The 27,500-nt window shown below is 36.1% G+C and overlaps 1 protein-coding gene across 1 annotated transcript in view; it reads left to right on the top strand.

Annotated features, from left to right (window-relative positions):
• The first annotated feature begins 6,543 nt into the window (after nt 1–6,543).
• Nucleotides 6,544–27,500, top strand: part of fbn3 (fibrillin 3) — a 104,592-nt gene continuing 83,635 nt past the window's right edge. The window contains 3 exon segments of the mRNA NM_001127424.2: nt 6,544–6,649; nt 13,906–14,198; nt 22,923–23,005. Coding sequence (NP_001120896.2) covers nt 14,026–14,198; nt 22,923–23,005 — 256 coding nt within the window. The 5' untranslated portion in view covers nt 6,544–6,649; nt 13,906–14,025.

Genomic DNA, 27,500 nt, shown 5'->3' with positions numbered 1-27,500 from the left:
TTAGTATTACAGTCAGTCCTTTTTTTAACATTACTCATGTTCTCATGCTTGGAAAGCATAATCTCATGTTTTTTCTGTTACAGGCCAGAAAAGGAATTATGTTTGAGTATCATTCATATTTTTTTCAGCCAGTAATCAGTGGTGCTAGACAGTCCTGCCCCCTGCCAAGAACTTCCAAGTGCTGCCTCTAACACACTGATTATGCTATCCCTACCTAATTAAGACTAGGCATGCCCAAGTATACACAAGTTCATATGCAGAACACAAATATCAAGACTGTTAGGTGGATTTCTAAATACTCCTGGTTCATATATATAGCTCTGTATTAGGATTCTGCCAGAAGGGACTGATTCTCTGCCTGCAGATAAACGCAGGCAGAGAATCAGCCCCTACATTGGCATTAGGGCGAGTTACCCTGCACACACAAAACCTATATTGACCTACCTATACACTCACATACATAAACCATATATACCAACATCAATACTAACTGTAGATTTTAGTATCACAATAGCCTTGGATACTATGCTTGTTCAAAAACTCATCCAAGCCCCTCTTAAAGGCATTAACAGAATCTGCCATTACAACATCACTAGGAATTATACTTTATTAAAAAAAAGTTTCATAAAATTCTTCAGATGTCTTCCTCCAAGGCTTTTTTTGATACGTAACATCATTACGTCGTTATGGAGCGTCATTAGGAACACGCATAACAACAGAAATGTGGGGAACAAGAAAAAAACAGAAATGCATGTTGGGAAAACATCACTGCAAGCTGAGAAACTCATAGTATCATGCTTGTGTGTTGTCGCCAGTGCTTGGGCCAAGCCAGCTGGGTGCATATACATGTGTTTTTGAGTTTTAAAATCCACCCTGTGTGCCTGTAGCATGGCCAACAGGCATAGGGAATGGCAAATGCCAGTGCAGGGGCTGATTCTCTGCCTACGTTTATCTGCAGGCAGAGAATCAGTCCCGTTTGGCATGGGGACAAGCTGACAATCTACTTTTGGTTTACTTGATACAGTGTTCCCAGAATATAAATATGTTCAAGTTGCATTCCACCTGTGTTCAGCGCTTACATTCGCCTGTCAAGACAGTCCCATAAGAAAGAAAAACTCCACCACAGACGAAACACCCTTGTGTACAAGCCCCTAAAGATAAATTACTTAAAACTGTGGGAGACTGAAAGGTGCAGTTGTATTTTTTCATAGGTATTTTGCTCACATTTACTGTATATACTCGAGTATAAGTCTAGTTTTTCAGCACCCAAAATGTGCTGAAAAAGTCACCCTCGGCTTATACTCGAGTCGGGTGCCATGGGTCCCTCCAGGCTAGCACCCTTTGTCCTTTGTGTGCAAATTAGGCCACCCACAGCCAGACCCTCCAGTGCCCTGGCCCGCTCCCATACTTATTTCCCCTTACGTGTCCTCCAGAACTGGGTCTGCAGTTTTCCAATGCACAATGAGCATGGGGTAGTACTCATATTGTTTTTGTTGACCCTCTTCTCCACTTACTAGCTAGTTTAACTGTTTTTCTTTGAAATATATATTTAAAAATTACATTAATTGAGGCATCAGTGGGGTATATGTTTTTAAATATATATTTTTTTAAATATATATTTTGATTATTGAAACTTAGCAGTAGCTGCTGCATTTCCCACCCTAGGCTTAATTTTTTCCCAGTTTTCTTGGGTAAAACTAGGTACCTCGGCTTATATTCGGATCGGCTTATACTCGAGTATATACGGTAAATATGCAGATTGAGGTTTTAAATCAATTTGGTATTTAGTCGAATTGTTTGTGGAAGATCTGTTATCTGGCCAAATAGAAAAATTATGAATTCACTCAGGGGTGTTTTTTCTCAGGTGGCACTGTACTAGGGGAGGCATTAACCTGTTTTAGAGAGCCAAGGGGATAATGATTATGCTCAGTAACATGTGGTGGATGATCGACTTCTCTCAGCCCGCGTTTCCTAAGTAGGCTGAGAAAAGTGGATCTGTCCTCATCCACAGCTATGTGTGGCTTCACACATATGGCATTGGGTTGGCCTATATGTAGCCAAACTAAGCAGATGTTTGTCCCAAAAATGCATGCTTTCTCATTTTTCAGGCCAAAGTCTATTCAGTGTAGTAACGCTCAGGCAACCCAGTGTCTGTGGAGAATGACCGCCAACAGAAACTTTGGGGCCTGCACAAGTTACTTATATGGATCCACCCATGAACACAAGCACGCAGTACCAAAATTTTGGACATGCCCCCTGTGTGTGCAATATAAACAGCGGTTGTTACTCTATAATAAGCATTTCATATAAAGAGTTCCATTGATTAATGTGCTAATGAATTTATTCAGCTTATAAGGGGTGAGTGGAGTTAGTATTTTAATTGGGAATGTAATTGTTTGCATAAGTTACATAAATTGCGTAAGCATAGGGGTTCAATGATGTTGCTGTCGGGCCCAATGACCAGTTATTCCCCTGCTACAAAGTCCATGTAGAATACGCTGATATAATTCATTAAATATATCCCAATATAAACAGCTGTTGTTACTCTATAATAAGCTGAATAAAAGTGTTAGGGTCGAGGTTGGTAAGAAAAAACGTGCTTTTAGGGCATTCAAGTTAGCTGGGACAGCAGAAACTTTCATCAGGTACAAGGAAGCAAATAAAGCATGCAAAAAAGCTATCAAGCAAGCTAAAATAGAAATGGAAAGGGATATTGCAGCTAGGAGTAAAAAGAATCCTAAATTATTTTTTAATTATGTGAATAGTAAAAAAATGAAGCAAGAAGGGGTGGGAACCTTATTATCACGGGGGGGTAAGTTGGTTGATGAGAACGGGGAAAAAGCTGAAATTTTTAACTCTTATTTTTCATCTGTCTATACATCTGAGGAGCCAGATAATGAAGGCTTCCCTTGTAATATGCCCAGTTCTAGTAATTTAGCTACTGGTGCATGGGTCACTCGGGAGGAAATTCAAAAGAGACTTGAACATGTAAAGGTAAACAAAGGTCCAGGGCCGGATGGGATTCATCCCAGGGTATTAAATGAGCTGAGCGCTGTGATTGCCAAACCTCTTCACTTAATTTTTCAGGATTCATTGAGGTCTGGCATGGTGCCAAGAGACTGGCGGATTGCTAATGTGGTGCCGTTATTTAAAAAGGGATCCCGTTCTCAGCCTGAAAACTATAGGCCTGTTAGTCTGACATCAGTAGTAGGAAAACTTTTGGAAGGGGTAATAAGGGATAGGGTACTTGAATACATTGCAGTTCACAATACTATTAGTTTGTGCCAGCATGGTTTTATGCGTAACAGATCTTGCCAGACTAATTTAGTCGCCTTTTATGAGGAGGTGAGCAGGAACCTTGATGCTGGAATGGCAGTTGATGTCATCTACTTGGACTTTGCTAAAGCGTTTGATACAGTACCTCACAGAAGGTTAATGATCAAATTAAGGAATATTGGCTTAGAACATAATATTTGTAATTGGATAGAGAACTGGCTGAAGGATAGAGTACAAAGAGTGGTTGTAAATGGAACATTTTCTAATTGGACCAGTGTGGTTAGTGGAGTACCGCAGGGGTCAGTCCTTGGGCCTTTGCTTTTTAACTTGTTTATTAATGACCTGGAGGTGGGCATAGACAGTACTGTTTCTATTTTTGCTGATGACACTAAATTGTGCAAAACTATAAGTTCCATGCAGGATGCTGCCGCTTTGCAGAGCGATTTGACAAAATTAGATAACTGGGCAGCAAACTGGAAAATGAGGTTCAATGTTGATAAGTGCAAAGTTATGCACTTTGGTAGAAATAATATAAACGCAAACTATCTACTGAATGGGAGTGTGTTGGGGGTTTCCTTAATGGAGAAGGATCTAGGGGTTTTTGTTGATAACAAGTTGTCTAATGCCAGGCAGTGTCATTCTGTGGCTACTAAAGCAAATAAAGTGCTGTCTTGTATAAAAAAGGGCATTGACTCAAGGGATGAGAACATAATTTTGCCCCTTTATAGGTCCCTGGTAAGGCCTCACCTTGAGTATGCAGTGCAGTTTTGGGCTCCAGTCCTTAAGAAGGATATTAATGAGCTGGAGAAAGTGCAGAGACGTGCAACTAAACTGGTTAAGGGGATGGAAGATTTAAACTATGAGGTGAGACTGTCGAGGTTGGGGTTGTTTTCTCTGGAAAAGAGGCGCTTGCGAGGGGACATGATTACTCTGCACAAGTACATTAGAGGGGATTATAGGCAGTTGGGGGATGTTCTTTTTTCCCATAAAAACAATCAGCGCACCAGAGGTCACCCCTTTAGATTAGAGGAAAGGAGCTTCCATTTGAAGCAGCGTAGGTGGTTTTTCACGGTGAGGGCAGTGAGGTTATGGAATGCCCTTCCTAGTGATGTGGTAATGGCAGATTCTGTTAATGCCTTTAAGAGGGGCCTGGATGAGTTCTTGATCAATCAGAATATCCAAGGCTATTGTGATACTAATATCTACAGTTAGTATTAGTGGTTGTATATATAGTTTATGTGTATGTGAGTGTATAGATTGGTAGGTGTGGGTTAAGTGTGCTGGGTTTACTTGGATGGGTTGAACTTGATGGACACTGGTCTTTTTTCAACCCTATGTAACTATATAACTATATAACTATATAACTATATATAAATTTAATGTGCTAATTAGTCAGTCAGTTCATTGGGGGCAGTGGAATTTACCTTAAGTTTTTTAATTCATTGGTGGTCAGTAGAGTTTGTCCCTGCAAAGCTTCTCTGCATTGTCTTTTGCTTGGTACGCATGTTATTTAAGTTGTAAGGCAAGTTACGTAGTTTTCTAAGCAGTTTTTGTGGAAGTTATATAAATTGTGTAACTTTGTGCGTAACTTATGCAATTTGCATTGTTTTTGAGACGGGACTGGACCCTCATATGCAGGGCCCGGCACAACTGTACCCGCTCTCCCACCCTGATTGTGAACCTATACATGGAGCTGCTGATGAGAGCAGATATGCTTTTCTCAGTCTGTGTAAAAAATATAGGCTAAGAAAAGCAATTCATCCATCGTGTGTGACTTTGTCCTTATACACAGATATTTTTTGTGCATTTGTCAAGCATTTGAGACACAGGTTTGAGCGCACTTAAATGCATAATTGAATTGATTCTATTATGTTCTGCCTATTTGCACTCATTTATGTTGAGAGCATGTGTTTTATTGCTGTCTAGTTAAATTGCATTGTTTAAACGGACATATAGCTTTTTTGCACTTGTATCATCTAAATCTAAATGTTGGTGACTTGAATGGGGAGAAACACAAATCTGTATTGTTGTAAGCAGGTCTATACAGAATGATGTAGATGTGGGATTATGTAATATAAGGTGCAAATGTTGCTGTTCTTATCACCAATAGCATTCAATCAGCAGGTAGCATTTAAAAGCAAACATCTCATTGATTGCTATGGGTTATTGCACACTAGCAAAATTTGTGGGGCTTATTTATAAAAACTTGGCAAATTTCCCTATGGTTAGAAATTCATAGCAACCTATCAGCGACTGGCCAGTCGCAGATTGACAATGAAATTGAACATTTGATTGGGTTACTTCCCAGGTGCAAATTTGTCCACTGTTTATAAATGAGCCTCATTTCTTTTATTATATATATATGGTTAGTGTATGTATGTATTTATAAAGTATATGCAGCGCTGTGCAATTTTACAACATACACAATTATACACAGGGAGGACAAGTGTTAGAATAAATACAATAAATAAGTATAAATACACAGAGAATAAGTGCCATGTGGTATGAGACACAGTAGGAAGGAGGTCCCTGCCCCATAGAGCTTACAATCTAAGTGAAGCATTTACAAATAAATGTACACATACCTACATACAAAACTAATAAGTTGTTCCATAAAGTGCTTCGTATTAGGCTGAACACCAGATTAACACTACATCATTTCATTTTTTTAGAACAAAAAGATGAAAAATGTGACAGTGAAAAAATCAAATGTGATGTCTTGAACAATTTCGCTAACACTGAAATATATATATATATATATTAGCATTGCTATATGACTAACATTATGACAGATTTAACCCATATGCCCATATTATTGGAGATTTCCAATTGAAAATTTTCCAACTTCTCCAAAGATGGGCATCGCATATGCAGATTTTTTTCTGTACCTGGTTCTGTTATAGAAAAGATAGGTTTCACAAAGGATGCATAGCTTTTTTTCTCTCCCAACAAACAGCTGTGTTTAATGCACAGCAGTTAGTGTTTGCAAGCCAGAAACAATATAATGTCAGAGCTGGATTGTGTTAATACAAAGGAAAACATTCAGCTTTTCTTTGTACTGAATGTATACTGAATCCTTTAGGTGATAATGTCTACAATCCCCATACCCTGCCCCCTCCCTTCCTTCTGTGCCCCCACCCCTCCTCTCTTCTTAAAGTTAAAATTTTTGGATGAAGAATGTGGTTGGTTTGTACTTTTTTCTGCACCAACTTGAAGACACTCCCCCTGCCTAATTTGGGGGAAGCACTACCTTTTTTTTTTTTTTTTTTTTTGCCTCCCTCCCAGGGAACATTACTTTATTCCTTTCTTTTCTGTCCAGTCTCCACTAAACAAAAGAAGCTCTGGACACTTTACCACTCTCCAGAATCTTAAGGTATACGCTTTATTTATTCCATTTTCTTTTTTTTATATTTAGGTTTGTGACTGCAAAGCCCTTAACTCTATTTCTTGTAATTCATTCTAAGTTTTGTAAACTAGTTTTTAAAATATGTCACTGAATACTTATAGAATTTTCCTAGGCTTGTGTTTTCACATTTTGTGTATTGGAATCAGTTGTAGCAATCAGAAAATCAGGAGACAATGCTATAAAAAGATATTAAGAGACTTTGAAATCTAATTTTGCCCACATACAGATGTGTTACTTGTAGGCAGTCATGAATGGATATTTATTAAAGTGCATTCCTTAGGGCAGCTTATGCTGCTGGGAACAATAGGAGCATTTCTGCATCACATTCTCTTTCGTTTGGAGGCAGCACTGTATTATAAAAGTGTTACAATGTTTCTGTAATGGGTTTGCTATTTTTTATGCTGAACATGAAAAAATGTGTATGTAGATAAGAAAGCTGCAGTACAGAGAACAGAATGCACTGCAAGCTGCAGAATGGACCATTTTTGGAATTTTACAATTAACCCTTTGGAATGGAATGTCTGCTAAAAATACAGGATGACATTTGACCAAGACAAAATATTCCACCCTGCCGCTGGACTTTTCTTTGTTAGTGAAAGTCAGATTTGTTCTCCCCACCTCTTGCAATGTACTTTCTTCCCAGCATGATCTGTGCTTTGCAGCTGGAGGAGGGAGGGTTTTGAATTACATTGCTGCATTGCTTTAGATTCATTTCCTTGATATTTGGATTTGTTTGATTGCAAAAGTGAATGGATTTTGTTAAAAAACGTGGATGTATTTTTATAAAGGGTTTTACTGAGGTACATTGACACAAACCTATATAACACTGCTTCTAAAAAGATCACCAGACCATTCAAGCTGATAGGGGGTTCCACTAGCATATAGTATGTTCAAAATATATTTATATATACAAAATCTTAGGTTAATGGTTTGACAGATGTACATAACTCACTGGACTCTTTCATGTATGAGTACTTTTCCAAAACCTAAAGATTCCTGTTATGTGCACAAGCTGGATATCCACTCCTGTGTTATGAAGAAAATTTTGTATTAAGTTTATTTACAAAGAAAGAACTGAAAATGTTATGTTCATTCTAATATAAACTTTGAAATAGCTAAAATACAAATTTCCCTCAAAATGGCAAAACCTTTCCCAGATGTTGTCTGTGTCTAATGCATGTACTGACTTGTGTAACTCCCCCCACTACGTTAGTAGTAAAAAAAATAATGTGGTTAACCCAGCTTATTGTGTATCATTTCAGCTATGGTGTTGATTTTAGAAAAGAAGTTCATAGCCTGTAATTCATCCAGAACATGGAATTTTAGAATTATGGCAGACCATGCAGATTTGAATAATAACCTCTTCTTATAATTATCTTACCATTTTACCATGGGGGAACAAGTTCATGTTAGTGCTGTATGGTGACTCAGAAAATGTGCATTTTTTTAAATCCTGGTTGTATTTGTGAGCATTTGTTATATGTTATTATTTACGTATATTTTCTTACTTTAGGAAATATATACATAGGCAGAGTGACCAGTTTATAACACCATGGTGCATCTGTTTATATGTGTAGTTAGTGTACCAACATAAAACTGCTTTAAACATTGTAGTGTGTATGATCAGTTTTGGCTGAACTCTTCTAAACCATAGTAAGACCCTTTTCTATGAAAATAGACATGTTGTAGAGCTCTACAACTAAATAAAATGAGGGTATGCCATTTTAGATTATGCTTCATCTACAAGTATATGCTGTAGAGCTACCATATGCTTCTTCATGTTTATATAAGCTTCAACTTTGACAGCTAAGAAAACATTAAACTAGGATAAAAGCTGCTCGGTTTAAAAAGGATGGAATCTTAACTCTAACATTTTACTTATTTACTAATTGAGTCTTTTTCATATTAATGTGAATGCCCTAGAAGTTCACACTTGAGACTCTTGCACCATATGAATTTTTCCCCTTAAGCAGTTAAGATTGTTCAAGAAAGCTCAACTTCTGTCCGATCCCACCCCCAACAACGACCCACACCCAGGAGCTAAGAGTTCAGAAACTGCAGGAGTGTTACAGGCTAGAGAACCAATATTTTAACAGAACATATTACCTAAGCAGAACATCTTCCAGTCTAAATGATTTTCAAATTATTTTAAATTAAATATTTTCAAAGCATTAAAGATATATTATTTTTCATTTTACTTTTTAACAGGCTGAGAAAAGGCAGTTTAAACATTGCACAGAGATGGAAACAGCAACAGGCATAGCAAAAAAAAAATCAGTGACCTGCTTTTGAAAGTAGCGTCCCTAATGAAATATACCTAAAGTCACATACCTATGATGCAGCAAAACAGTTTTATTTTCTAATACCACTACAATTTTATGCACATAGCTGTTTCAGTAAGTAACAATATACACAGATGTTCCACTTTTTATCAGTGCATATATTATTTTGGTACATTTTAGCTAGGATGTCAGAGCCTGTTGATGAAAATAGGAGGAGCTGTAAGACCAGTGTTTGACTAGGCCAAAAGCCAGATGGCTAATTGAGAAGAGTGTATGAAATATTACCTCATAAAAAGATCTATTTTAACTACAATATCTTTTTAGTTCCCAGCTTAACAAAATTATTTTGAAGGTTACTTAGTTGGGCAGACCTCTCAATTATGCAACTAATCAGCCCATTGGTTTTAAAGATTTAAAAATCCAATCCAGATGAGGAGCACATTGATGTGGCCCTTGTCCCAGTGGCCTGTATCAACTCAATGTGATCCAATAATTTGGATCATTTTGACCCAATGTCAGATCAAACCATATTGGGGAAAGAACTTCTGACCAGGTGACCAGGTCTTTCAGTGTATGGTCACCTTAAGTTATATATGTGCCATATTTAATTTTCCTACTGGCTTTGGTAGATAAAATGTAATCATACTTTAATAACAAGTAATACATTAAAGGAATACTATCATGGGAAAACATGTTATTTTCAAAACACATCAGTTAATAGAGCTTCTTCCACAGAATCCTGCATTGTTTAAAAACCACAAACAGATTTTTTTATATTTAATTTTGAAATTTCACGTGGGTCTAGCCATGTTCTTTATTTCCCAAGGTGCCACAACCATGTGGCCTGTGCTGATAAATTTCAGTCACACTTTACTGCTGAGCTGCAAGTTGCAGTGATATCACCCTCCTCCTAGCAACCGATCAGCAGAACAGTGTGGGAATATCTAGATAGCAGCTCCCAGTAGATATCAGAAAAGTACTCAATAGTAGACTCCCCTAGTTACATGGGAGTAGGAGAAACAATAGGTTACCTGAAAGCAGTTCTAATGTGTAGCGCTGACTCTTTTTGAAAGCTCAGGCCCAAAATAAAATTTTGAATGATAGAGTGAAGTATTTGCTATGTAAACAGTGTAATTAAGAATAAAAAGTACACCATAAAAATCATGACGGTATCCCTTTAAGGACTGGAGCCCAAAACTGCACTGCACTATAAAAAGGCAAAATTATGTTTTCATCCCTTGATTCAATGCCCCTTTTTTATGCAAGGCAGCACTTTATTTGCTTTAGTAGCCACAAAATGACACTGCTTGGAAATAGACAACATGTTATCTACAAAAATTCCCAGATCCTTCTCAATTAAGGATACCCCCAACACATTACCATTTAGGTTATAAGTGGCAGCATCCTGCATGGAACTTATAGTTTTGCACAAATTAGTATCGTCAGCAAAAATTGTATTTTCTATGCCCACCTCCAGGTCATTAAGTTAAAAAGCAAAGGACCAAGGACTGACCCCAGTGTTACGCCACTAACAACACTGGCCCAATTAGAAAAAGTTACAACCACTCTTTGTAATCTATCCTTCAGTCATTTCTCTATCCAAGTAAAAATATTATTTTATAGACCAATGTTACTAAATTTCATTTCTGTGCAGTACTGTATCAAATGCTTTAGCAAAGTCCAAGTAGATGACATCCACTGCCATTCCAGCATTGACGGTCCTGCTCACCTCCTCATAAAAGGTAATTAAATTAGTCTACCAGGATCTGTTGGCAGCTACAGGGACATAAGTGCAAAGGGCCCGGGGGTCCTGTACATTCATTTAGACTGGCAGTAGGTACAAACCCTCTTTGTACAGGCATTTAGCACTACAACATATTTTTAGTAACTGTTGATCAAAGGCACCTCCCCAACAGTATGTCCTAGTACATGGGCCAGTAGCAAGAAATGGCCTTTTCTCAAATGACAACCACCTACATTTTCTGCACTCTTTTTATGAATAACAACTGAAGTAGCATAAGTGACAGCTGACTGGTGCTAGTAGAAGTTTGTAATTTAACTGTTGCATAATTAGTATGTGGTTAATGATTTGACAATAGTACAAGAAAGGAGATAAAATACATATAAAATGTCTCTGATTCCTTGCTTATTGACTTTCTTCCCCATGGTATTTTGTCTGTGGTAATCTCTTAACTTTTTAAAAGTGACCAGCTACATATTTCCATAAAGCATGCAGCATAACTAAAATGTATTCATGCCCTCGACACTCTAGGAAAATAACACATTATGTTATGACTATGAAGATTTTCATTCATTCAGGTCATGGTATATCTAGTATAAATAAATCTAAAACAACTGGACTTGATTACTTAACAAGTCCAGTTGCTTTAGATTTATTTATACTAGATAACACATTAAGTTGCATAAATGACTGTAGAGAACTATATATCCCCATGCTGATGCCCCACTAAACTGCATAAAACAAGCACTATTCATGTATTCACGTTCTTCAAAAGCAAATAAAATACACCCTGTTTGTCTGTGTCTCAAAAGGAGAAGAGTTTAAACACCACTACTATTTAAATACATTGTACCTTAAACATTTAGACTTGAGTATCCATGACTCTCTTGATACATATTATAGTTTGGTTTTTTTAAGTAAGACAATCTGCAATTGGTCTTCATTTTATGAGCATGTGAACACAAATAAAATGTAACATTCTGTTTTTGCTGTCAGTGACCTCAGCTGCCAGTTAGCAATGTAGGATTTTCAGTTCCTCAGAAAGAGCAATGCTAGTAATTTTAAAACCATACAGAATTAAAAAATGAAGATCAGTTAGAAAAGCTCCATCTAAAACATACAAATTGTTGAATGAAAACTGCTATTCTCCTTTAATTACAAAAATTACCATATTGTTTAGTACGGTTTCAGTTTTTATATTTGTATAAGACTGTTTGTTCTTCAAATAACAGTACAGCTTTGTTTATGTGGAATTACGTTTGCACTGAGTTTAGGATTTTGCCTTTTATCTGCCTGCTCTAGTTGTATTGTTGTAGTAGCAATCAAATGCAGTGGAAAGTTAGAGAAAGTATATGTGGAAAAAATGTATACTATATATGTATTCTATATGTTCTAGAGAAAAAGTAAATGCACAATAATTTATTTACATGTTGCTCAGGTGAATTGTGTATGCAAATCACACAGCCGCTGAACAACTTCTTAGTAGTAGTTCCCAAACTGTGGCCCCTAGGAGGGCTTAAAGCAGTGGGTGGAGGGAAATATACACTAAAGGCAGGTAGGGTGGAATTTGAAAAGAATGCAAGTCTGCTCTCCTAATTACACCTGGAAACTAGCATAAAGGTTAATTATGGTAACATTTAGGGGTAAATACTTATGTTCTGTCACATATTTTCATGGAACTAATGCTAAAATTGAAAAATTTTGCTATTTTGATATATCAGTCACATCTTCTTGAGCGAAAGGAGGCCCTGACCAAGTTTAGGAGCTCAAACAGGATCAAAAAGTTAAACAACCACTGTTCTAAGCAGAACATTGTGGTGTGATTGGTTGCATGGACATGTTGAACAGCATAGCCATATTACTGTAGCTTGTTCTGGTAAGGAATATGAAACGAATACACAGAGGGTTCTGTTGCTGTGGGTGTGTGCCGATAAACAAGACCCAATGATGTCACTGATGATGTCAAAAGAAAGATCACAGTGATAGACTTCAAGTATTGCAGTGCAATCCAATACTGGCCTAAAGAATGTTTATGCATTTCAGCATCACAGCATTCTGTTATTAACTTGTGCTCAAGGAATGCTGTCCCCAATAGGTTTATTAACTGACAATTGCTCATCTTGTTGCAGTTAAAGGGATAACCTACCATTTCAATCAAATTGCTGATTGTTTGCTATGGGCACCATCGCCTGTAATGTTTGTCTCTAGTGTTAATGAATACGCCCCTAAGTCTGTAGACTTCATTCACATTTACACTTCCATCTGGCAACCACAGCCTATTGGCACACATGAATTGTTCTTGGCCATCAGATTTTCAGAAGATGCTCTAGATCAGGGGTTTCCAACCTTTTTTTTACCTCTGAGCAACATTTAAATGTAAAAAATGTCAGGGAGCAATGCAAGCATGAAAATATTTCCTAGGGGGTGGCCAATAAGGGCTGTGATTGGTTATTTGATAGCTCAGTGATGACTGGCAGACTAAAGGAGGCTCTGCTTGACAGTACACGTGGTCTTTATGCCTCCAAATCTTGTCTTCAAGTCAGAAATTCAAAAATGAAAACCTGCTTGGAAGCAACATCAGAGGGGTTGGTGAGCAACATGTTGCTCACGAGACATTGGTTGGGGATCACCGCTCTAGATAGTGCTTTGGAGCTGAAAATCAGCAGTACCAGTGATGCATGTAATGAAAGGTAACAGTGGTGGTTCACACATATGCCAAAATTCAATCCAAATTCATATGAATGTAATATGTAGTTTTCTAAATGTACATCAAATATATTCTGTGACAGACAGAAAATTAATATTATTTTCACATAATGCATATTGGCCAAAAAGATTAGTTAGGTGCATAGTTGTTGGTTATTGGTTGTAATAGGTAAGGATGTGTGCCACTGGAAAAAAACAAGACAGGAATGATCAGTTTTGGTTTATAAACCCATTTATAAAGTGTGGGAAAATGCTCTGATAATTGAACAAAGTCAATACCATTTCTGGCAAAAAGTTTTCTGCAAAAATTTGACAAAATATCAGAAAATTTATAGATGGTTGATTAAAACTAATTGTTAATTGCTTGCTAAGGATAACTTAACTTGTGCAATTAATATAAATTACCATTTTTTTAAAAATACATTTTATAGCTGTGTTATATGTCACTATTGAACCAAGTACTAACATCAGACTTTTCTAACTTTTCTTTAAAGGAGTGGCACATCACAGGAAATCTCTATGCTCCTGGTTATTAGCTGTGACTAGTTCAACAGTGACAGGGGAAGTGGAAGAGCCTTCACAAAGAAAGGCAGGATTCCTCTGAACCTGCCGTCATGGCGCTTATATGGCTGGCTAAGTTCATGCTGGGATGTACAGCGTTATGGTATGTGAAACAAGCTCAGGGTCAGCTGGAGCAAGGAGATCTTCAAGTGGACAGGTTTGCAGGACAAGAAGACAGATTAATTCCCCAAAGAGTACGGAGGAGGGGACAAGACACTCTGAGAGGGTATGTCATGTCATATTGCTTTTGTACACAGGTTCTGATTAAGTCCTTTAGTATGGAATGGCCCTTTACTGTCACATAAAAAGAATTTTGGAAGGATGGTGCATTTCTTTTAAATATCTATCATTATCTATCATTAGTATAATTTCTTTTTCATATCCACCTGCTAAATTGCATTTGTATTAAGTTTTCATAAGATTTTCATTGGTATGGAGCCCTCCTGAATCTATGAAAACTCATATTATGCACATAAGGCATAGGCTTAAGAGATTAAGAGATGTGACATTGTGCCCTGTAGAAAAGACATAATGTTTTCAAGATAAAAAAATAATCATTGAATTTTAAGCAATATTTTGACAAACAGGAATTTATTTAGGGGGACATGAATTAAAGTAAGCTTCAGATCCACTTCACTTTGTTTTGATCATTTGTGCATTATCATTACAATGGAAAGGTGGCACTTCATACACTCTCCATCCATGGGCATATCAGTACTTGCGCACTTGAAAACCCTGTGGTTAAAGTAAGGGAGTAATTTATATATATTTCAAAGTATTTTTGCTTCAAAGTCAGTTGAGCCTTTTCTGACTAATAGCAGCTAGTTAGTGACGCATTGTATAATACCTTCCATTTAACATTCTCACCTGAAGTTACTAAGTTTAAAAAGAATACATCACCATCTCCTAAGGGCAAAAGAAACCAATGAATCATTTTAACCTTTAATTATTCGAATCACTGTGTTAATATCAGTAACACTCGTCAGTGTTTCCTGAAAAACTTTTTTTTTCTGGGGCAGAAAAATGCTGACAGGCTAAAGGATTAAACTCCAACTTACATATATTGTAATTGGTTATCACAATATCATTATCAGTATTTTGAATATGGACAAGGTTTAACAATTTAAGAACCCTTCGTACTATCATATAATACACAAGAACCATTTATAAACATCTTGTAAATTATATGCTTATAAATGATCCTTAATGATGTCGCAAGTTAATAATTGGTTCTTAGTAATGTCATCTGCCACTCAGTCAAACTTGTGTATTATAATAAATAATGTACCCTTTCTTGTATGAGGATATTAGAAGTTACCTCAGTGTTCCACGACTTGTATAAAAACTTTTATTGTGACTTTATAGGGTCATGGAACTCCAAGGTGAAATATACCCCTTATACCCCTTTACAAATTAGGCCATCTTTCGTTCTTTACTTAAGTTCAAAAATGCTTATTGAGTATATCTTGTTGATCTTGCATTTGTATTTGTATCTACATGGTTGCATCTTGGGACTGGAAGCATCTTGGGATCATGAGATCAGGCTGAGAAGCATGTTTCCTACACAATAGTCTGTCTTCTTTCTTCAACTAATTCACAAACCCTTTAACATATTGCCATATTGATGTATATAGTGCGTCTTTATCTTTTCTGACTGCATTTATTTGGTCATAAACTAAGATTGTTAAAAACTAAAATTGCTGGGTCTCTGTGTCAAATTCCAGTTATATGTACAAACAGTTATATGTACTTTGCATTATAAAAATGTTATGTCTAAATAGGTAGGCAAAAAATATGTGCTCTATATATATATATTCAGATATCACATGAAAAATCTATCATCTTGCTGTAGACATGGATAATGAGCAGCAACAAACTTGGCTGGCAAAACCCCAACAAACATGTTTTAGAGAAGATCTTAAAAACAAATTAAAAATAACCCTTTGTTATACATTTTAGTATGGCTTATTACTGTAAGAGTTGCTCACTTATGAAGTAGAGAAAGTCTTCTACTTAACATCTCAATTTTGATCTTTGTACATTACATTTATACAGAAAATTCTCGCTGGTAAAGTTACAAAAAATGTGGTAAAGGTACAAAAAATTAGATCAGTGTTCTCTTGAGAGTCTGTTTAACACACGTATACAATGTTAACTTATTTTGTAGGCTGTATGATCAAAAAATGTAATATAAACTATATTTTACAGGCAATTAATAGGTTTTGTGTATTATGCAAAATGTGTTTATAAACAAATGATAACAATGATATATAAAGCTACATATGCTGTTTGGCATTATTCTGAACAGAAAATCAAATTTTTGGTATTTTAGACTTTTTGTATTTTAATTTCTGAGGTAAAATATGCTGCTTGTGTTAATAACTTAATAATACAACCAGCACTGACCTTACAATGTCCATGTTTAGTATATCCTCAATATTTTGCTGATTTATTTGGTTGTTAACATCAAAGGAAACTAGGGAACTGGAGCAGGTTTCCTGGATTTGTGTCCAACACAGGTCCAACTCTCTGTTTAAAAAATATTTATCCATCTTCAGCTTGTGGTTAATCCGTTTGGTGCATATTCACATTTCATGGAACAGATTTAATTCAAAGGAATGCTATTTTTATTAATCCAGTATGCTTGTAAAAGCCTGAATATATAACAGCAACAAAGAAGTATTGTATTATCTGTCCCCAATAAAGATACTTATTTCCCTACTTATTCTCTCTTTGTATGCAGGCCTGGATTTGTGGAGAGGCCACAAAGGCCCGGGCCTAGGTCAGCACAAATTTAGGGGCGGCATGCCACCCAAGCCACATTAAAACTTTGTATTTAGGAAAACCGAATGAGATACATACAGCTTTTGTAAAGTTCTTTTGTAAAATATTTATTAAATACAATGTACTACATCATATGGCCAGTTATGCCAGTATTTTGCAGACATGATTATCTGAAACATTCTTTCTTGTAATCTAGAATATATGTCATATTGGACGCAGTCAGAATGTTCAGTAAGAGAAGATTATGGTGAGGGAATCTGAATGTACTAAATGGCATTAGTGAAAAAGTTAGCAAAGCATGCAAGAGGTGGTAGAATTTTTATTCTCTATTGAATAAAATTAATAAAATCAAGGTATTTATTTCCAGTTTTCAAATTTTGTTTATGCATTGTTAATCGCTACACCCTTTTAGCCACAGTTCTGCTTAATATATTTCCTCCCAAAGCTGACTATGCATAAATTGGTTAAAGTTTATTGGTCTGTTAATGGAGTACATCAGGATGTTGATCTGGTATTCGCATGACATGTACCCATAGGCCTGCATATATAAATCAATCATTGACCACCCATGTGGCAGATCTTAAAGGAGAAGGAAAGGTAAAAAAATCACTTGGGGGGGGCCAAATGTTAGGCACCCCCCAGTGATTGTAATTGCTTACCTTGTACCCTGGGCTGGTACTCCTGTTAGGAGAAAACCGCACCAGCCCAGGGTACCTGCAGCGAGTGTTTCTCTTTCTTTTTTCTTCTGTCTTCTGAAACCCGGGCCACCACATGCACAGTAGAGTGAAAAAGCCAACTTTTTTGTTAAAGTTCGACTTTTCACTCTGCTGCAAATGCGCAAGTGCGCAAAGACAGAAGAAGAGACGCTCGCTCACAGGTACACCAGGCTGGTGTAGTTTTCTTCTCACAGGAGTACCAGCTTGGGGTAAAAGGTAAGGAATTAAAGTCAATATGGGGTGCCTAACACTTTGGAACCCCCCTGTGACTTAGCCTTTCCTTCTCCTTTAAAAAGATGCTTTTAAGAGCTGACCTTGGTAACTCTCTAGCTTTGCTGTTTATTTCAGCTTTCCCACCCCCCAGAGTAGCTCTACCTTCTGGCAATAGAAGGAAGAAGAACAACAACATACAGCAACTCCAAAAATGAAAGATGTCCTATTTATCTATTTCCTGCATATAGTACATTTCCACAGCACTTTGCAGAGAGTAGCCAGGGACTATCCACACATATGGGAAGAACAGACAAACTCCTTGCCGATTGTGCCCAAGCCAGAATTAATCTTAAGACCCCAGCACTGCAAGGCAGATGTACTAGCCACTGAGCAACCATGATCTTGCATGCTATCTATGTCAGATGTGTTAAATGGGAATATACAAAAGCTATGGCACACAGTTATTTTTACCACTACAGCCATCTGCCCGAGATTAGTGACCAAATCTCCCCTGTCTGCCCATTTCTGCCCCCAGTAGAAATTAAAGAAAAGTGCAGAGCATGGTAATGGGCAGGCCTCAATGCCAGAATGCTCAAGATGGATAAAAAATATCTTGTGTGCTATATCCCTATTACATTCATAAACTTCACCTACAAAAGGCCTAAATAAAAACTACTATTATTTTTAAATAAAGACCATTCTAAAAATGGTCTTTACTAAGTAAATATTTTATGCTTATGCTTTTATGCAGACTAGTAAATATTTTATGCAAATGTTTTCAGGACACACTCAGTTTGTGTTATTATTGGCTTCAAATATAAAAAAGATAATAAGAGTAAGGATCAATTATTTTAGACATTCTGCTACTTTTTGCACAGAAAATGTGGCCAATTGTGATTCACCTAAATCTTTTGGTCTCTTATATTCTAACAGTAATTTCAACACTTTTTTTTACCTGCAGGTTTAAAGTATATTTGATCATGTCAAAGTACATTGTTTTGTACTATGTTTTACTATTCAAGGCCTCAAAGTTCCATTATGCTTTGAAGTCAGCGAACAAGCCTGGGCTATTTTAACAGCCATGACCAAAAGCAAAGGGAGATGACTGCTAGATACAGCTGTTCCGTACTGCCCTATAATTTTCACTGAGAATATTGTATGCTGATACTTATACTTGATTAAGAAGGCCCAAATTATATAACTCTCTTTATCATTAGCTAAAACAATAATACTTACAAAGAGGAGGCTGAAGGGTACCCTTGCCTATTTGTAGGATTTTAGATTAATTTGTGCCATAGTCTCAGATTACATATAAAAATGTTTAATAAGATGTAAAGTGTAATTATATGGCTAAATAAATCAACAGGAGAGTTTATAAAGCAAATATTAAATGGCACAACTTAGAGACTTGTAACAAAAGCAGGTAGTGCTTAATGCTTAGTAGTGGATGCATCCTAAATCTTAATTGTACAGTTTGTACTATGCACTCTTTTTGGCTGTCTGTCCTTGTGTTCACCAGAAAAACATAACAGAAGTGTGGGGCAGCAGTTGTTATGTGAAACATATGTACATAAAAATACAATGTTTTGGAAAATGTAAAAGGATCCATGAGTTTTATGTACCAGGACATGTCCACCCAGTTTAAAGTCTGAAGACCAGTATAGCCACAGATTTCTTTCATTTAAATATTATTTGAATAACACCAACAATTAAAAAGAGCATCTCTGTACAGGAGATCATTTCTATCTGTTAAGGAAAACCTGATAATTAGCTATTCAAACAAGAAGGAAATTTGACACACATAATTACTGTTAATGATACAGTTAGAAAACCTTGTTTAAGAACACAGTGTGTGGTACAAAATGTAATTTTTGGATGTGGTTTGTCATGTTCTTACCCACAATTGAGCAGTCCCCCCCTCCCCAGGAGTGTAATTGTGTAATTGTGATGCTGTTGCCTCTATTGCAGTTGCTTCTGTTGCCTCTTATTCACCAATTATTTCGTAAACTGCCACCCAGTCACAATGGACAAAATTTTACATTTATTTGTGTTAAAATGGTGTATTAAATGCTGCAATAGTCACAGCAATAGCAATAGTCAGGTTAATTGTAAGCTTTGCTATTGCACATTCGTTTATAATGCTCAGAGTACCTGCTTATTTTGTAGTTATTGACATGCACTGGTTACAAAAAATACTTAAGAACACCAAGTTTTAAATAATATCCTTGGTTAAGTTATAGAACAGTAATATTTCCTGTGCTACAAGGCAGTATTAATAGAGGCCTGGTGGTGAAATAAAATCATCCAGGTCATTTTTTGGGTCCCAGTCTGCTAGTGTCCTTGTTGGATTTCTTTGCACTGATGTCACTGTGTTAATAAGAACTGGCATATTAAAAACATTTAGTCATAAATCTCCCCCTATTCGGAAAAGATAAAAGGCTAAGAGATTTTAAACTATAATTTACAGCGTGATCCAAACAAAGTTTTATTCTATACTTGGTAAGTGTTTAATGAAATATGTGTATTTCATGTGTATCAGTGTCTTTGTCCTTGTTCTAAAAATGTTACAGGCCTTTTTATTAAAATTTGTGTTTAAGGAAAAAAAATTCAAGAGTTAAAACCGTAGACAAAACAAAGCTACATTTTTTTTCTCAAGTACAAAATATTCTTGGGTCTGTGTTTTGTGGAAAAAAAACTTGAACACAAGCGAGAATCACATTGTGCCATAATCGAATAGAGTGTGTTTAAGGATATCCTGGGGTGTCCCAGACAATTGGGTCAGACAATATTGATCTGTCTCATGTTGAGCAGGCTAACCTATAGTAATAGGTTGCATCAAGCTATTCCTACATTGTCTATCATTGCATTTTTGACCAGGCTGCTAATTATCCAGCACTGGGCCATGTCCAACACTGGGGCTGAGTAGACAACACCAAGGCTGTAAAGCTCCTTTAACGCATGTCTTTTTTTGTGGTCATTTGAGAGCATGGATGATTTTACATACTTGATTCAAGAATAGTATACTTTTGGTTTGAGTGCTAAAGTACTTCCAGTGTTAAAATTCATGCTTATGCTATATATACTTACATTCTATTTGAAGGAAAAGTTTTTCTCAAATAATACCTGCTTCGGTTCTAAGTAATCCAGAGGAAGGCAAAAATAAATACATTTTGAACAAGTTCAAGTCTGAACAAAATCTTTCTTCAGTTAAAAGCATCTATGGGGACTAAACATATACACAACCAAAAGAAAAACCCATACTGCTGCTTCTGAGTATGCCTGGGTAGACTCCAAACTGTACATCATTTCTGGATAGTGATATTGGTATAGTAGACCTCTGATCCACCCTGGAAATGCACTTCGTGATGCCACGTTAGCTGGTGCCAGACACGTGCCCGTATTTTCCAGGAACAAGGCACAGATCCATATTATGAAGGGTGTGTAATGTGACGCTCTCAGAAAGGAAACTTAATTGCGTATGTTACTTTTACAGCATAGCTCTTTACTATTAAATTAAAAAAGAAAGATAACACTAAACAGGTAAACGTGTATCCAAGAACAGCTGGCGCTCAGGACAGCTGAAAATGTATTTAAATCTTTAAAAAAACACAGATTGTTATCAGTGATTACCTTTCCCTTCCATTAGACGAGGGAAAAAATGGTGGTCTTCAAAAACTTGCCAATTACAACTTTTATGGTCGTCTAATAAATTAATGTTTGTACTTGTAAGAATCTGCATGTAAGCAGAAGTCCTTTTATGTCAGTATAGCACATTATTTACTGGCTTAATTTTTTTTTCTATAGAATGTTATATACTTTTTGCTCTTGCAGTATTGCTCAAACACAATGATGCCTGCCTAGTATCACATATCTGCTAATGCCATGCCCCCTTCCTGTGACTGACAAGCAAAGTGGAGCAATCATATTACGAATTGTCACCTGGGGGTGCAAATAGGTCAAAAATTGTCTGGCAATGAGTGTTTTATTGGTTAGGTTTATTGGTGTGAACATTCTTTTTAAAGAGGGTGTTTAATGCTTTTGCAGCTGCTCTAATTGTTCAATCAATCAATGATCATGAAAACTGCTCATTATCCCTACTCAGTACTACAAAAGTAAACATTTTTAGGACTAAAGTAAAAAGGCACTAAACCTCTGGTCCCTGGAGCTCTACTGGTTCATACAAATTCAATCATGATAAATATATAGTGTATATATAGGGATCTTATTAAACTCAGAAGAACTGTATTAAAAATTCCATCTATTTACACACTAATAATGTGTCTTCTTATCAATCTTTAAAATAAATTCTCCCACAAGTGTCTGGCCAAGAAGAACATTCAGTATTACTGAAGACTGCATGCTGCATTTTAAAACACAAATTCAAAAAATATACATTCCTTTCCTCACCTCTGAGATACCTACACAAGATTTGGACCTCTCTGGTAAAACATCCATGTATTTATGACTGTACATTAGCTGTCAATAGTTAAGTGTTGCAAGTGGTCAAATATGTATGAAGACAGACATTGGGTCAGTAGTCTCAGTGTATGGCCATTTTTTAGTGTAGTAAAAGGTATGTCTTATCTGTTGACCCTTGTCTGCTCATACTGTCATTCAGGCATCAAATAAACACAATATTGAAGAATACAGCTTTGGGATTACAGAGAGAATGAATGATAGTACGAATGATTGGATTTGTTGGACTGCCTGGCCAAAAAACGGGTAGTGGTGCTTAAGACATTTATGAATCAAGCATAATGGAAATCTGTAAATGCTTACTCCTTAGAAATAAAGCTCAATAATCATAAGCAAATTTGCCTGATCAGTCAGCAATAGATATGATGACCCAGTAAAATCCTACATTCTCTATGCTTTTTAAACAGATGCCAGATAACCCAGTTAATTCAGCAGGAGAGCCATTAAATCCATTTGGCCGATGATTGTTTACACATGCTGATGTGATCATTGCCTGAAAGAATTTACCAAGCTGTCTCATTTTCAGGCACATGAACATCTGAAGATCACAAGCTCATCTTGTTAACAATAGATCAGTGATATGCTTTAGTTATGGAGCTAGCTGGTTTCGTGACATTCTCTATGGGAGAGTTTTAAAAGAGTCATATTTTCCTGAAGCAAAGATATTTTTGGAAATAGGCTTTGCTAAATTAATGAAAACAAAATGCAAGGAGAAGTCTCATTCTACAGTCTAATTTAATTAAAATTGTTTTTTTTCTCAGGCCTAATGTTTGTGGATCCAGATTTCATTCATACTGTTGTCCTGGCTGGAAAACATTACCAGGAGGAAATCAATGCATTGTTCGTAAGTGGATTTTTTTTTCTGGAATGAATTCCCAGATTCATTATGTGTATAAAATATATTATCATACAGATAAATGTGGACTGTAATAAATTACTCCCAGCAGCAGAGAATGATTTATTGATGCTTAAATGAGAAGTAATGGTAGAATAATTGTAAGGCACCTCTAGTGTATTTGCAGTGCCACCATTTTGTTCCAAAATCCTCTGCAATCCAGAGCATAGTGAAGCTCTGTGTTGCTTACAGGAAATGCACAGTACATTGGGCTGGTGATTTTGTGAAGAAGCATCATACATAGTAACATAGTAACATAGTAATTTGGGTTGAAAAAAGACATACGTCCATCAAGTTCAACCATAATGCCTATATATAACCTGCCTAACTACTAGTTGATCCAGAGGAAGGCAAAAAACCCCATCTGAAGCCTCTTAAATTTGCCGCAGAGGGGAAAAAATTCCTTCCTGACTCCAAGATGGAGTCTTGGATCAACTTGTACTAAGAGCTATCTTCCATAACCCTGTATTCCCTGACTTGCTAAGAAGCCATCCAGCCCCTTCTTAAAGTTATATAATGTATCAGCCAGTACGACTGATTCGGGGAGTGTCTAAAACTTAGCGAACCCCTCACTTTCCTTCTTTTAAACAACCTGAATATATAAGCAGTCATTTTGTAACTACACTCAGTCAAGAATTTGCTATTTTCTCACATTCATGAAGGCTTTTGCTGTCGTTTCCATTTCTGTCAATCATGACAACTCAGTGATGATTTTAATGTGAAAAGGATTTTTTTTTTGTGGTAAATCTGTCTGAGGGAAAAAATCATTGTTTTTAAAGTTTTAGAATTATGCATTTACCATGTAAAGTTGCCTGTAGATATCTGCACAATAATGAAAAGTTTAAGATAAAATTAAAAGGCTTCTTACAAGAGTAATAATAAATTAAAAGAATAATACATATTAAATTTTGCTGACAAGAAATAGTTTGGTGTGAACATAAAACTATTGCAAAACACAATGTTAATGAATAGTTTCATGTCAATTGGTAATACTTTGTATTTATAAATTATTAGCAATTTATCATTCTATGTGTATAAGATCCATTATCTTGAAAGCTCCCAATTATGTGTAAGGCCATCTCCCAAAGACTCAGTTTTAATCAAATAATTACAATTTTTAAAAATAATTTCCTTTCTCTTTGTAATAAGAAAACAGTACCTTATACTTAAAGTGATACTGACAGCCAATGAATTTTTTTTTTACACCTGCTGTTGTGTTTTAATTTGTATCAGCTTTAAATTCCTTATAGACTAAATCTGCAAAGTCTTTTCACTTCATAATTATGGCAGCACAAATTACAGACCAACAGAGCAGCCATGTTTGTTCCCCTCTTCCGGGTTTTAATTTAAATGCCTCCTAAGTGAATAAATATGCCCAATCACCGCCCTTTCTGCTTTCAGCCGGTGTGTGACATAAGCTCAGCTCCATTGTCTATGTGTAATGGGGGGGGGAAAGGGAGAGCCCATAGAAGCAAGCAGGCAGGCACGGGAAAGCTATTTAAATTCTTTGTGTGAAGAGCAGAAAGGGGGGGCAGCCCTTTGAAGCAGACAGGCAATTGAAAGATCAAGCCTACCTGCTATCTAGTTCACACGCCATGCGATGCGAGGAGCGAGGGGGAACTCTTTGAAGCAAACGGCAAGCTGAATCCTCCCAGTTTATGACGTAGTCCTTTTGACAGATTGAAAAGCTACAGTGGGGTTCAGGATCTTCAGTAGGATTTATGTAGAGAAACAGGACTTTTAGGAAAAAACAGTCAGCATGACCTATAGGTAGTTTTGGAAGCAGGTTCATATTTTTAAAATAAATTTTTTTGTGTCAGTATCACTTTAATCATAACAATGATATAATTAATGGTTATTGGTATCAAAACAATCCTACTGTATTGTTTGTTAAATAGACTCACACATATTAAATCTCACCACCTAGACAATTACATGGCATTATTTGACTTAACATCACTCTCTGGGTTGAGAAATTGGAGTCAGTTTTGGTGTTGGAGCTACATTTTGTGAGCAACTCGTGTAGTGTGAATGTGATAAAAGGCAAAAGTATTTACGCACACCAAACAAAACCCATAATAGAAAATGGATAGCAATTTAGAAAACTGGCTTAAGTCATTTTTTTAATGCCATTTATTTGCATTAACATGCTCTATTGCACTTTTTCTAAACAGATGACTGAATATACTGTATTGTACATACTTCCAAAGACTTTTTATTATCTTGCCTTTATAAGTACACAGTTTCTCAAGCTTCACTGGTCTTGTCTTCACACACAAAAAATGCCAAAAATCACAGGAATCTCTTTTGTACAGAAATATATCATTTCAAACCTCATAGATCAAATCAAGCTATGCACACATATCTTTTCATTTTAGGACTGTGACAAAAAAGGTTTAAAAAAATAGCAAAAATTAAAAAGGTATGCAGAACAGTGATAAAATGGGCCAAATGTTATCTAAATGATCTGCCTCAGGCATCTGTTCCTCATCCCAAAGTTGTGAAGTCATACAGTTTGAAACAGGGTGGTCTAAAAGTTTAGGTTCTAGGAAGAAGAAAACAGTCAGATTTCCTTGCGGTCATTTTTGTTTAGATACCAAGAACAAAAACTCTGCTTAACCATTTGACACTTAGATACCAAGAACAAAAACTCTGCTTAACCATTTGACACTTAGATACCAAGAACAAAAACTCTGCTTAACCATTTGACATTTATGACTAAGAGGTTAGCAATAGAGTGGAATGGCCATGGAGGTGTAACAGTTGTGCGTATGTACCTATTTATTTAGGCAGGCCTTACATGGAAAATGTTTTTGCAAGGGGCCAGGGGATGATTTCCTGTCTTTGCTTATATAGGGGAGAAAAACAGTCTTGCTTTCACAGGAGGCTGCAATCCACATATGTTACTACTTTCAGATGCAGTCACTTGAAGAGGAACAATTTGGTTGCAGTTTTAATCTTTTCCATTCGAAGATTTTCTTATGGAAGTTCAACTATTTCATGTTACCATAGCTTTTAGTCATATACATTTATATGACAAATTAATTGCGTGTTACATTTTGCTGTAGTTACAGTAGTCCTTCACACAGTTAGTGGGTTTTTTTATGGTATTTTTTCTGCAAAAATCTCAGAAAAAAAGTGATCGTACATGTCTACACAGGTACAACTGGTTATCAGATCATTTTATTTTTGTGGCACTCTGCATTAAAATATTTGTTGCTGTTTTTTGGCACCATTTTACATCAATTCCATTTCTGCTATAAATCTTGTGAATTTTGTTCAAAAGACAACATTAATAAATAGTTTGTTACATAGGTTAATAACACTATTACATGCTAATGAGTGTTTGAAACTGACATTTAGGGAGTGATTTAGCAACTTTATATTGATTTTTTTCCCCAATTCAAGTTTTTTTAATCAATTTTTTAAATTTTATCGATTATCAGTTTTATACTTTGTGAATTTGAGAATGTTTTTCTAATTAGAATAAACCCGCACTGCAACAAGAATTCAAATGCTTGCTTATTTATTAATAAGGGAAATTTGTTTTAATAAAAAACCTTTAATACTTCAAATCTGTGAGTTTACAAATCTCAAAAAACCTCAAAAATCTTAAATTGAAAATATGGCTTTACCTTACCTAGGGCAGCTCCCATTGACTTCTATATAAACTTGCAAACTTTTAGATTCTGACATTTTACCTTCAAGTTTTCAGGTATTTTTTGCACTTAAATATCAGACATTCAAGTTTTTGAATTATAATTCAAATGGTGTGAGTTTTAGTACTGAAAAACTCAAATTGTGGACAAAAATCCAGCATTGATCAATCTCCCCAATAATGTCACACTTGAGGTGCCAATAGAAATTTTAATCAGTTTTGGCATGGTGAGGCAATAACATTGGTGCTAGAATTTAGCAATCCTTATAACCCAGTTTATCTAGCAAAGATACAGTTATAGGCAAAAATATGTATGTGCCAAAAAATAAAAAATCAGAGAAGTAATAACAGTTTAGTATTACATTGTAGTTCAGTATTTGTACTGAAGGAGTGGGTGACAAAGGTTACTGCATCTTTTTCTTATAGTGTTTATATTAAATGGATTTTATTGGAGTGGGGAGTACCACACAGTTAAAGAAAAACTGTACCACCAGAAAGAACACTTATTACGTGGCTTATTAAAGAATCTTACCAAACTGGAATATTTGCATCAGCACCAGTACTTTTACCTCTTTTCCCTTGAGCCACCATTTTGTGATTGTCTGCGAGCTCTCTCAAAGAATACCTGACCAGAAATAATGCAGCTCTAACTGTAACAGGAAGAAGAGTGAAATTAAAAGGCAAAAATGTGCTCATTAATTGGCTGATGTGACCTAACATGTATGTGTGCCCTTGGTTTGTTTGTGTGCACTATAAATTATTTGATCCCAGGAGGTGGCACTTAGT

This window comes from Xenopus tropicalis, chromosome 1 (genome assembly GCF_000004195.4).
Source record: "Xenopus tropicalis strain Nigerian chromosome 1, UCB_Xtro_10.0, whole genome shotgun sequence".
Classification (NCBI taxonomy): domain Eukaryota; kingdom Metazoa; phylum Chordata; class Amphibia; order Anura; family Pipidae; genus Xenopus; species Xenopus tropicalis.
Note: the sequence above shows the minus strand (reverse complement) of the source record. Positions and strands in the feature narration are given on the sequence as shown.